The 13008-nt window shown below is 49.0% G+C and overlaps 1 protein-coding gene across 7 annotated transcripts in view; it reads right to left on the minus strand.

Annotated features, from left to right (window-relative positions):
* The window catches only part of NINL (ninein like), a gene marked incomplete at its 5' end in the record, with an annotated part of 70759 nt that overhangs the window by 10765 nt on the left and 46986 nt on the right, over positions 1-13008 (minus strand). For all 7 annotated transcript variants that reach the window (XM_084624042.1, XM_084624039.1, XM_084624044.1 and 4 more), the window contains 6 exons: positions 847-1193; positions 2712-2821; positions 4343-4408; positions 7735-7867; positions 10826-10915; positions 11961-12071. In XM_084624042.1, the coding sequence (XP_084480168.1) occupies positions 847-1193; positions 2712-2821; positions 4343-4408; positions 7735-7867; positions 10826-10915; positions 11961-12071 (857 nt within the window). The remainder of the gene's footprint in view (positions 1-846; positions 1194-2711; positions 2822-4342; positions 4409-7734; positions 7868-10825; positions 10916-11960; positions 12072-13008) is intronic.

Here is a 13008-nt window from a genome sequence, read left to right on the forward strand (position 1 = left end):
TTCTTTTACACCAAATCCTACACACGCCCCACTCCTGAGCCCGGAGTCTATCCCAGACAAGGAACAGTACAGAATGTGGGAAGACAAAGGGACCAACAGAGCAAGAGGTTTGAGCAAAGCCCAGGGGCAGAGGTGGAGAGTGATGGGAGAGGAGATGAACCAGCAGAGGGGCAGACAACGGCTACTGGATTTTTCATAACTGATTCCATTTACGAAGCATGAGAATCTCCCCCTCTCCCTCCCCCCACACCCCCACACACTTGCAAAGAATAAGCTATTGTGCAAAACAAATCGACAGCTAACGAAGAGCTGCCCGGTTGGGGGCAGGGAGGAGACCAAAATGTGGAACAAAGCCCTTACTTTCCTCTTCTACATGCCGCTTAATTCCTTGGTTGGCCAATTAAGAGAAACGAAACCCACTTTCGCTGCCTGTGGATCAGTCTAAGGGCAGGCCGGTTTGCTGGAGCAGCAAGAATTAAGATGCTGGTGAGAGCTGAACTCGTTAAGGCCCCCCCTCGTCTGGACATACTAGACATTCTGCGTTCATCGGGGAGACCCATCAGTGTCAGGGAAACCTGCAGAGAGCCTAGACGTTGAAATGCTCACACAAGGTGAGCACAGTCTTCTTGCTTTAAACTAGATCCACAGACTGCTACACTGTCCTGACTTGCTTGCAAAATAAGGAAACCTCTCAGAGCCAAATGCATAATACCCCATCTCTTGCAATCCCATAAGCCTGCTCTATTACAAGAGCTTGAATAGAGGCGAGCAGAACTGAGTTAGGATCCATTCCCAATCTCTTGTATGATTATGCACTCACGCTCCGGAAAGAAAAGGGTGTCAGACCTCATTAACTGTAGCTCGTTCTTGTGCTGCATCTTCATTTCTTCTTCCAGCTTGTCTCTTTCCTGAGCCAGCCGCTGTCCCAGGTTGCAAATCTCTTTGGCATAGTATTGTTCCATTTCTGACCTCTCCTTCTCAAACCTCTTCTCAAGCTCCTGACTTGGAGTGGATTTCTGGAGCTGGTCTTTCAAGCCATCAATTACCTCCTGGTATTTCATTTTGAGCTCTTCCAGGTCACCTTTCTGCTCTTCTAATTCGCTGATCTCCATCTTAAAGCCTTGCTCAATGTCCTTCCTTTCCTTCTCAAAGTTCCTTTTCATTAACTCAATTTCCCTCTCATAGTAATTTACCTGCAAGAGGAAAAATAGTTCTGTGTTAGCGAGGCACTCCTGAATACACTTTTCTGCACTCCGCTAGGAATCACACATTTATAGCATCCTAGCTTGAACAGAAAGTGTTTGCAAAGATCTCTGGCCTCCTTTAACCTAGGTTAAAACATTCTAATGCAATTGCCAGTGATACCAAGGAGGTCAGATTAAATGATCCACAATGGTCTCTTCTGATTTTAAAATCTCTCCTGGAGGAACCCTGCAGTGTTTCTATTAAAGCCAGTGGACGACGTAAGGCAATAGGATTTATTATTTCAGTTAAACATTTTCTGGGGTTACAACAAAAGCAGAGCAATCCTATGCTGTATTCTTGCTTTTTGAATAATTCTGACATCTTCACAACCAGGGAAGCATGTGCTTGCCCCTCCGTGGAGTGAGGAGGAACCGAGCGCCTTCCGCCCCATGAACATCCACACAGAAGCCAACCACGACCTTCCTTATTGCTCACTATGGGCCCAAAGCCCACCGAGGTCAGTGACATACACCTGATCTGAGACAAGACACCAAGGCTGAGATTTACAATGCTGTCCAAGGGATTTGGACTCACAGCTCCCATTAGCATCAATAGCATCCAAGGCTCCCTAAATTGTTTTGAAAAATCTCGTTCCTATTTACCGCCGGGACTCCCCAAGATTATGGCATGTGTGTGTCTTCTTCAGCAGCTCAACAACCCCATCAGGAGCCCACAAGGCAACCATCCCATTGGAAACAATGAAAATTAGTCCAATAGAGTCTGAATAGCTGCGAATTGGAGCCGTGACTCAGGCAAGCACGGAGGGGTTCACAGAATTCTTTTGCTACTTCTCCTTCCAACCCGCATGTGAACCAATCCCTCTTTTACTGCTAGTAGGACTAGGGGTGTGACACAGGGCAGAGAATCTAGAATCCTCGCAGAGCGCAAGAACCACGCCTGGAATCCCTCTTAAATCCCAGAGGAAAGAAACTCCAAGAGACAATAACAAACACAGCTCCTTGTTTAAAGTGTGTCCAATCTGCAGGCGTTTCCTCTGGGCTGGCTGGTGCAATAGGACGTGCCCTTGCAAATGAACAAAACCCTTTACAAGTCTTTCCTAAGCCACACAGCCAACTGTGGCTTCAACTCCTGCTGCCTGCCAAGACGTCCTGTGCACCCCTGGGATGGGTGCGGGAAGGCACGCAGACTTCTCCCTGGCACCTCCGCAAACAGAGTCAGCACCCCCTAGAGAACCATCCATGGCCCGGATCTGAGGGGAAAAGCACAGATCTCTCCGGCCCCACCTTCCTATAACTCTGTCCCCCCCAGTTCCCCCACCTGAACCACACATGAATCAGGAGCGCCGTTCCCTCTAGAACAGCTGTGGTGCAAAGTAGAACCAAGCCCCAGCTGACTCCAGTTCCTTTCCTTTAAGAGCACTGAGTCACCCGAATGCAGACAGGAAATAGCCACACTGCTCTGCCCCAGCGTCTGTAAGTTCCCCAGGGCCCCTCTCCCCCCATCACCTTGGTTTCCAGTTGTATTTTCAGGTCCTGAAGTTGCTCTTTCAGCTGCTCTGTCATGAGCTCGGTTTCTATACTCACTGGACTGGCACCTGCTTCTACAAAAAGGACGCCTGAAAAGAAAACAGCTTTTTGAAATGGTCCCACAAGTGCAGAACTGAAGATCGCTCTGCACCCCACGATTACACTGGCAAACCAGCCAGCCTGCATCTGACCCATAACAGCTTGACAAGAGGCATTGCAGTTGTAAGCAGCACACTTCACTTGTGTGTGAATATCAAAAAGATTTACTGACCAGCATCACTAACCCATTCCTTTGTTGTAACAGAAATCAAGGGTAGATGCTAAATGTGTTTGTCTGTGTACCTGAGTCCTGTTAGATGTTTACCAATGTAACCAAATTAGCTTGTAGATGCTAAATCCTTTTCATGTCTGAATTGCCTTACATTACGTATGCCACTCTGTTCAGTTAACCTTCAGATCAAAGATGTGAGATGCTGCAGGGAACTAGTATTATCTACATTGTCTTCAGTTTATCTATCCCTGTGATAATGAACGGGGGGCAGTTCCCTCATGAAAATCAGTGTAACTAGGTTAGCTGCAAATGCATAGGAAATTGAGAGTTAACTTCAAAGTGGTGAGTAAGTGGGTGCTCAACAAAGCAGAATCCTCACTCACATGGTGTGCTCAAAACACCTGACAGCCCACAGCTCCCCCGAAGAACAAACAACTAGATCCACAGCTTGTCCTGGGTGTGATGGAGGAGCTGGTGATGGAGGCAGCTTTGGAGAGACCCGCTTCGCAGCCCAAGTACAAACTCTCTACTTCCCTCAGAGTAACAGCCGTGTTAGTCTGTATTCGCAAAAAGAAAAGGAGGACTTGTGGCACCTTAGAGACTAACCCATTTATTTGAGCATAAGCTTTCGTGAGCTACAGCATCCAATGAAGTGAGCTGTAGCTCATGAAAGCTTATGCTCAAATAAATTGGTTAGTCTCTAAGGTGCCACAAGTCCTCCTTTTCTCTACTTCCTGTCCCCCCAGGGGCTGCCACAGCTCCCCTGCTACAAGAGAAGGGATCCACCTAATGCAGCATCACTGGTGGACGAAGAACTAGAGGTGTTAGGGACAGTCCTGCTGCTACAGTACAATCTGACAAGCAGGATCCACCTACCTGCACGGGAGAGGACAGTGGAGTGCCCCGACAGCTCTAGATCAGGGGAACCTCCAGCAGGAGCAGTCTCCGAAGAACTGCCCAGCTACGCCACAAAAGCAGCAGCCAAAGGCCACGGAGGTTGCAGGGGATGCTGTCAAACCATTAGTCAGCAGCCAGACATATGGGGAGTTAGCACCATGAATGGCAGCTTGTACAGCCTCCCAAATCCACCCCCCTCACCCCGTCTCTTTTCCAAGAAGAAGCGAGACTGAGCCCAAGGCAATGGGCTCCAGAAAAAACAACCACTCCCAAGCCACTCCCAAGCTCAGAGAGCGCTGGTTTCCTTGGGAACGCTGCAGACATTATTTAAGGAGACAGAGTTCCATTTGAAGCACGTAGATGCAGAAATGTGGCACCAGTTTAATATACTCTCCATGTAAACACCAGCCACGATCAGCGCCCACATACAGCTGCTCCTTACCGGTTTTGCCTGCAGCAGATAGCTGCTGGCTCACCAAAAGGGACTGATCTCCTCTCTGGGTCTCGTCTTAAAAGCAAGGGGAAGAAAGGACAGAGTTATTAACCGTCTCTGATGACTCAGTGTAACAAAAGGAAGACATACAAGTGGTGGCTCTACATGCATCTAGAGCCGAGGAGTCCAACATCCAACTCACTTGATGGATTTACATGGCCCCCTTGGTGCATTCAGATCATGGGGAATCCTAGCTGTCATTAACAAAGAGTCTCCAGTCTGCTTGGTTGCCGAAAAAACACTCCAGATACAACCAAGGCAGCGCCGTCTACCTGAGTCTGCATGCAGCCTGAAACCATGGCCACAAGGTGTGACTTCCTCAGCTCCCTATTAAATTTCACCAGGGTGTCAGTTCTAACAGCCAGTGGTGACATTTAAAATATCATTAACTATTTAATTGCTCATTGTTTTAGTGGATGGATGTGACAGGGTGTACTCTACGTTCACCCCTTTTTCAAGACTATGATAAATTTTGTTCAAACTATGCCTTGTAAGGTATCATTTGAAAACTCATGATTTGCTGATCACAGTTGTCCTGGTCAAATATGTGTGGCAACATTGTATGCAAAGTTGTAAGATTCTACTGTCTGATGTTATTAAGATGTATTCCAAACCTGGGGAAGCAGCCACAAACCACAAATCAGAGACAAAAGGCAAACTGATGCCTTAGCCAGGTGTCAATGAAATCAAATGGATCATCATCTGGTTAAGTGGCCATGCTTTGGCAGGAAAAAGGGTGTGAGTGAGAAATTTACATCTTGGCAAAGAAACAGCTGGAGGTTCCCGTCCCCACAGACTTTCTGACTCCTGAACTCCAGCTGCAGATGATTCTCAAAGAAGAGGAAAAAGTATAAAGAATGGGGAACAGACACCTCAAATCAGCTCTCCCTTCATCTCTACGCACGGCATCAACAGCACTTGAAGGACAAAGGAAGCAGCACTGGACTGGGGGAGGGATCCTGGCAGAAAGGAATTCAGCCAGTCAGACTGCTAGAACATGTGGTGAAAGAGACTTTTGCCTTGAAATCACTTAGCGGGTTAAGTTAGGTGTTAGTTTGTGTTTTACCTTTTATTTCTTTGTAATCAATTCTGACCGTTATGCCTCATTACATGTAATCACTTAAAATCTATCGTCTGTAGTTGTTAAGCTTGTTTTATTGTTTTACCTAGACCCGTGTGTTTGGACTGAAGTGTTTGGGACACGCCATTTGAGGTAACATGGCTGGTGCATATAATTTTCTATTAATAAAATGACGGACTTTCCATGATCTTGTATTGTCCAGTAGAGAGCTGGGCAGTACGAGACGCACATTTCTGGGGGAAAGTCTGAAACTGGGAGTTTGCTGGTGTTGCCCTGTAACGTAATTCATGAGTGGCTGGCCGGAGCTTTGATGTAATTCGGTTGGGAGTGACTTACATGCTGGAGGCTGGGTGCGAGCGGGTCAGGAGTGGCTGCTCTCACAGCAAAGCAGTGTACAAGGCACCCCAGGTTGGAGAACTGAGGGGACACAGCTGTTCAGATTGCACTCCGGGTAATGTCACAAGGAGATTGGGTGGGAGTGGAAATGGGGACTTGCTGCATGGAAGGAAATACCAAGGAAAAAAAGTGGAGACACACAGACAGGAAGAAGGACCGACACGCAGAAGGGAAGAAGAGACTCAAGGGGCAGAAACAGCCACAGCCTGAAGTGAAGATCTGTCTCCCCTGACCTCAGTTCTAGTGGGAACGCTGTAGCTTATCTGACAATCAGGTACCGACTAAGTCATCCGCGACAGAGAGCTCCAGGTACTCCATAAGGGCCACACGTGCCGCTGGCTCTCAGTCCAGAGCTCCCAATGACATGGAGTGCTACCATGGCCCAGCCTCGTAGCCTAGCCCATGGACCATACTTGGAATTCGTCATTCTCCACAGAATGGGTCTGACCTCAGAACGGAGACTGCGGTTAGGAGTTTCTAACACTCTGCTATCAGCGTCTGCTCTGTGCTGAGCATTGCCATGGAGATTAGACTCCGCATTCCCCACCCACCCCAGATTTGGCAGCTCTTAACCTTAGAAACAAACTAAGATTAACGGCATCTGATCTGTTTTCACTCAAGTAAATACAAGGCTTAGCTGAAGCCCCCCAACCCTGAAACGCATGGGGATTAAAGACGAGAGCAGGGGGGCTGGAGCAATGTGTATAGTGGGGGTGCTGAGAGCCACTGAACCAAACTGTAAACCCTGCATGTGATGGAAACCACTTCCAGCCAGGTGGTGTAGCAGCCCCCGCCCAGCACCAGCCCCTCTGGACGAGAGAGACTCTCCTGGCAGCGAGGTCCATCAGACCATGAACTAACTCACCAAACACTTAGGGAGTCACTTCACGCGTCCAGCGCTAGCTGGCAGGATTCCCCCATTCACCACGTGGTCTAGCGCCTTTGAGGAACATTGGTGTGGTGGGAGAGGGGGCAGGAAAGGAGACAGTGAAATGCACCATGTCATTTAGAAAAGGGCTTATTTTTAAAAACAAACTTTTGAAGGAATTTTAATCCAATCTGCCAAACTCGCTGCACAACAAAAAACCAAGTGTACAGTGCTACCTGGAACAGTCCGTCTCCCAGTGCGTCGCAGCCAGAGGCTGCGTCTACGTGGCCAGCACAGGGGGTGACTGCAGCTCGCACAGACATCCCTGAGCTAGCATCGGTTCAGCTAGTGGTGCCAGCAGAGCAGTGAAGCCGTAGCAAGCTGCCTGGATCCATGGGTAATTACTCAGGCCATTACTCCATGCTGCCTTCTGCTCCCGGATCCGAACTAGCTTTAGTCTATTTCCCTCGGGCATGTCTACTTGAGCGCTGCAGTCCTACCCTGTGACTGCAGTACAGACATACCTTGAAGTATTATACCCCCTGTAAGCAAACTTTCATTAGCTATGTGCCCGATCCTCCAGCACAGCATCATCCGAACCTGCAGCTCTCTGTGCAAAGCGCTTGTGGAAGTGGCCTGGCTCATGCTCCGACAGTCAGAGAAACGGTGTACAGCTGCGGTTTTCAAAGCCAACAGAGGGATTTAGCCACACAACTCCTGGTTGTTTCAATGGAGTTTCCCGGTCAGCTTTGTAAATCCCAATCTCCACCCTGACCTCAGCTAGTTCTAGTGGGATTGCTGTAGCTTATCTGATACTCAGCCATAGGGCCAGGAAACAGAGTGATTTTATACGCCACATGGGCTGCAAGATCCAAGTGTAACGTGCTGAACTATGGGGCAATTTCAGCGTAACTCGAATTTTCATGGACCTTTTGCTGTACGAACGGAGTTTACATAGGATAGCGTCTCCCCCTCCCTGCAATTCAGTAACGTTACCAGCAGGTAGCAGCCTTCCTTCCGGCTTAGTCTCCTTCATTTTCCGCCAGGCCCTGCGGTACTGGCTTTCTTGCAGGTGGGAATGCAGCCTTTCTAGCTCCGTCTGCAGCTCATCGTTTTTATCCCGTAACTCCTGCAGGGCACACAGCAGATCTCATTTAAACCCGACACAGACCAGCCACAGCACTACCTCAGAAGTGCCAAGTGCCCACAGCTCCCGGGGCAGGGGTGTGTGGAAACGGTGGGTGCTCCTCCCTCCCGCAGTCAGGCCCTGGGTCAGCCAGCCTGGGACAAGAGGCGCGTGGACATACGCGTATGTCATATCATTAATCGATCTCTGTAATATAGCGACACCAGTATGGACCAATGGGCAACCCCCCTCATCTGTCAATCAGGCAGGTGATAGCCAATCCAGATGCAGGATTCTTGAACCCCGTTCCAAGTTCACACCAGCAAGTGCCGAACCAGTGGGTGTTATTTCACATGGTGGCTGGCTTTTGCCAGAACTAGGACAACTCTAGAGGAGTAACTTAGCTTGAGCTAACTCTGCAGAGAAGACAGAGCCTCTCTCCTGTTGCAGTTCACGGAAGTCACACTGAGAACAAATTAAGCACACACTTGCCTTCTGTTGTAACTTCAATGGGACTTAAGCCCATGTGTAAATGCTTCGCTCAATAGGGATGGGTGTAAGCACCTGCTCAAAACTAAGTATGTGCTAAGTGCTTTTTTCAGAGTAAAAGCCGTGTTAGTCTGTATTCGCAAAAAGAAAAGGAGGACTTGTGGCACCTTAGAGACTAACCCATTTATTTGAGCATAAGCTTTTGTGAGCTACAGCCCACTTCATCGGATGCATAAAAGTGCTTTTGCTGACTTGCGCCTTGTACTAGGTGGTATCACCAAGGTTGTTTAGACAACAATCTACTGAAGAAGAGCTCTGTGAAAGCTGGAAAGCTTGTCTCTCTGACCAACAGACGTTGGTCCAATACAAGATATTACCTCCCACACCTTGTCTCTCTAATATCCTGGGGCCAACACAGCTACAACAACACTGCAATCTACACAGTTAGCATTTTGGAACAGGAAAACTGGTGACAAGTGTACATGAAGTGCAGACATCTGGCATGTTCAAAGCACACACAGAGAAAACCAGTTACAAAGACTAAGTGAGTCACGATATACAAAATACACGAGTCAATTAACAACATAATCTCAAGCATTTGAGAGAATGATCCTTGTAAACACCCAAGATTTCAGGCTGTGCCAAGAGACCATGCAGGATGTGAAAGTCACAACAAGAATGTCTGAATCATGCATGCACAAGGTAGGAGTGCTCACCTTCACCCTCTAGCACCGAATTGGGGGGAGTTGGGGTTTTGTGAGATTTGGGGAAAGAAAAACAGGAAGAGGTGAGCTGATAATATACCTTCTAACAACAGCTACACGGAACAGTAACAGTTGCACTGGCCGTAGGGAGGTGACATCATTTGATGGTCTATAAGAACAGCCCCTCTCGATTTCTACAGCTACTGCTCAGTTTACAAACAGGGCTAGATGTTGGCCCCAAGACCCAGCCCAGAATAAGGGGTGGCACAGCATTCTGCTGTCCCAGTGGGTGGTCCCCACAAGGCAGGGGAATTAAACAGCATGGAGGAGAGAGCTGCAGGAAGTCACTCCCTGGGGAGCGAAGGGGTGCCAGGGAAGGAATCGTGACTCTCTACGGCTCCTCTAGGGGACTGCCCCACACAAAGGGCTTTGAGCAAGGGCTCATTCCAGACCTAAGGAGGGTGAGAAATAAACTCTCAATCGAATACAATAATAGTACCTAGCTCCTATCTACCACTTTTCACCAGTAACTCCCATAGCACATTCTTCACGAAGGAGTTCAGGAGCATGGTCCTCATATGGGGAAACCAAGGCACAGGGAGGCAAAGTGACTTGCCCAAGGTCACCCAGCAGGCCAATGGCACAGCTGGGAACTGAACTCAGGTCTGAGTACCAGCCCAGTGCTCTATCCACGAGAACACACTGCCTTGCTACAGCAAGCCCCTTAAGACACCCAGTCAACAAAGAAAGAAATGAAATTCTGGCATACACAGCGGATACTTCTCAATAGATTCTTCTTTCTTTTTTAAAAAAAGGCTTCGAACAAAGTTATGTTTCCTGAAAAATAAAAGACCCACCCCTCAGAACACCTGTGCTCCCAGGGATCAATTTAACCAGGCCCCTAGGTTTGTCTATCATGCCCATCACCATGGTTTCTGATGAACTTGCAGCTACCCTGAGGGATCTTTAGGGCACGCCAGCCCTTCTCGGGAAATCATTAGTGACACTGGGGGCGTTTTATAAAAACCTATCCTCAAGTTTTTGCTCCATTTGTGTTTTATCAGCTTTAACCTACAATGGGATCAAATAAAATTTCGGGGTTGGTCCAGGGTTCTGCAGACTACAGAACATGCTGCCATGTGGGAGGCCAGATGCTATTCTAAGCCTCAGTGCTCATCTCTCAGGGCTATGCAGGGCCTCCCCCTTTGCACACGCGAACGGGGTGTGCTCCAGGACTCATTTGCACCCTGCAGTGACCAGGATGTGACTGAGATCACGGGGAAGTTTTCAGTGAGGTCAGCGCCTGAGTGCCACTGACTTTCAGTGAGACGTAGGCTTCTACATGCCACCGTCTATGCTGGAAATGGCATTTAGGCACTTTTGAAAACATTCCCCCCCGCCCCCATGTAGCTGCAGAACTGAACTAGGGTACAGAAACTGCAGATTGAGCAGGGGAGCCTAGGAAAGGAGAGGATTTAAAATTTGGGGTGGGGGTGATGATCCCAAGCACCCCAAGATGCACCCAGAACAGAGAGGGCTGAAAGACCCTTGTGTTGAACTGCCATGAAGTGCGAGTCGCCCAGCTGGGCTAGTGTGGAGGCCCCGCAAAATATTCCCCAGCGGGGTTCTGCCAAGACGGGGCAGAGCCTGCATGTCAATTCCACCACCTCCGAACCAGGACGGCTCCGCCACAACCCCCGCCCCTACCAGGGACGTGGAGCACACTGTCATCACAACAGCTTTCTTGAACGGCGCTGCCCGTACATACCCGACTCTGCAGCTCATATTCTTTTATGATCGCTGCAAAACGTTCTTCCTGAAGGAGCAGCTCTGTGCTGTGTGGATCCACCACGCCCAGCTACAACACGGAGAGAGAGAGCCCCAGAAATGCATTACACACAGGAAAAGGAGGAATTAACACCCCTCTGACAGTGCTACAAGACCTAAAGGTAAACTCCTAAAAGTCAATATTTAGGCATCTACAGAAGAGCCTGCTGCAAAGTCCTTTAAATCAACGGAAAGACTCCCAGGAACTTCAGTGGGCTTTGGACCAGGCCCAGAGTGACCTGATCTTTAAGAAAGCTGAGCAGCTAGCAGAAGCCCAGAGAGGGGGGTCGGCTGGTCACCAGGCCATTTCCAAAAGACGCTGGGGAGTCCACATTTTGTATCAGCCTTTGGCTACTAGGTTTAGTCCTCGGTCTGGAATCTACGCCCTGGGTGCCAGGGAGAGACTGGTGGGGCAAAAGAAGAGTGAGCCATTTTGGGTCGGGGGAGCGGGGAATGAGAGAAGAATGAAGTCAGAAAACAGACGGCGGCAGAGCACACAACACAGGGGGAGAGAGAGGAAAGGCGAGCAAGGAAAGAAGAGACAGACACGGAAGACATGAAAGGGAAAGATCCACCATGATCTGAGATAGGGAAGAAAGTACAGAACGAACACAGGTCATGACTCAGGGTAGAGCATTAAATTGCAGGGAGTGAGGCCACTGGGGAGGGGGTGTGGTTTGACAGATATTTTCACACTGCCTCACGGGCGTCAGGTCCATTTTCCAAGCCCTGCCCACTTTCCTGTATCAATCGCAGTGACAGAGGAAAAGGTTAGAGCTCAAATTATTTTTCTGACCAAAATTAAATTTCCAACCAGAAGGTTTCGTTTTAGTAGAAATTTTCTGGTTTTTGGACACAAGAAAGTATTTCTGTGCAAGTTTTGCATTTCTGAAAACTCCATTAAAAAAAAAAATCAAACAAACATTTTTGAAAGCCAAAAATTTCAGTTTTTCATTGCAAAAAAGGGAACATTTTGGTGAGAGGGGTTCTGGAAAAAGGAAACGTTTTCCCCATAAAACACCAGGCATTTTTGGAGCAGCTCCAGAAAAAGTGCTGTTTGAAGAAGTGAACGTTACCTTGTCTTTCAGCATGAAGTCCAGCTCCTTCTGCAGCTTCGACACCAGTTTCTCTGACTCCGACAGCTTTTCAACTATTGCCGTAACCTCACTCTGTAACCTCCTGTTTTCCTTTAAATAGGGGGGAAAGGGAGCTTTGTTTAATGCCCACTGTACTGATGTTTAGAGGATGCCTGCGCCATGCACCTTCCTTGTGGGACACCTTTGAATGACGGCACAGTTTACTCCAGCGCAGCTCACATTTAGGGAGAAGGCGGTTTTAGGCTACGTCTGCCCTGCGAGCCAGGCATAGCCGCTTGTGTGCTCACTCCATTGAGCTCCTGTAAATAGCGACAGCAGGGCCCAGGCAGCGGTTTCAGGTGGGTTTGTGTCTCTCCTGCCAATGCTATCACAGCTACACGGCTATTTACGCTTGAGCCAGCTCTGTGAGAGGGAAGACACAGCCCTAGCTCCCAGTGTAGCCTCAGACAGGACATGCTGATTCTCTCCTTCCTCCCCACACAATTCTCCCCCGGGGAGAGGAGGAGGGAACGAACCACCCGTGACAGGTGCGTTGCTACGTCACTTACTGCGTGACTGGCGGTTGCTAGAACACTACAGCGATGAGGACGGTCTCGGCAGAGTCCGTAACCCATAGTCACGGATTCTGCATGCCGGGCTGACGCCTGGTCAACACACAGACTTTGTGCCACTTTAGTTATTCTCTGTTTAGACAGAAATAGTTAAAGCAGTGCAGCCCCCTAATGTGGGCCCTGCTGTAAGGGGCTTATCTCAGTATGACTGCAGCCAAGCAAGGGCACTGGACCACTTTAACTGGCTCTGCGGCTAAACGGATGTTGTTAAAGGGGTGCAAAGAAATTAGGCCCAGATTTTGCAAGCTGTCCCACGCAGGGAGACCCCTGCACCGGAGACCCTGCCCCACTGACTTCAGTGGGACACAGGCCATGCATGTGCACAGCAGCTTGCAGGATCGGGGTCTCAGAAAGAGCAGCACAAGTCTCTATAGCAAACCGGAGTGATGCTGGCACAGAGAGGCTAAGGCCACCCA

This window comes from Lepidochelys olivacea (genome assembly GCF_965140295.1).
Source record: "Lepidochelys olivacea isolate rLepOli2 genome assembly, chromosome: 3".
NCBI lineage: Eukaryota > Metazoa > Chordata > Testudines > Cheloniidae > Lepidochelys > Lepidochelys olivacea.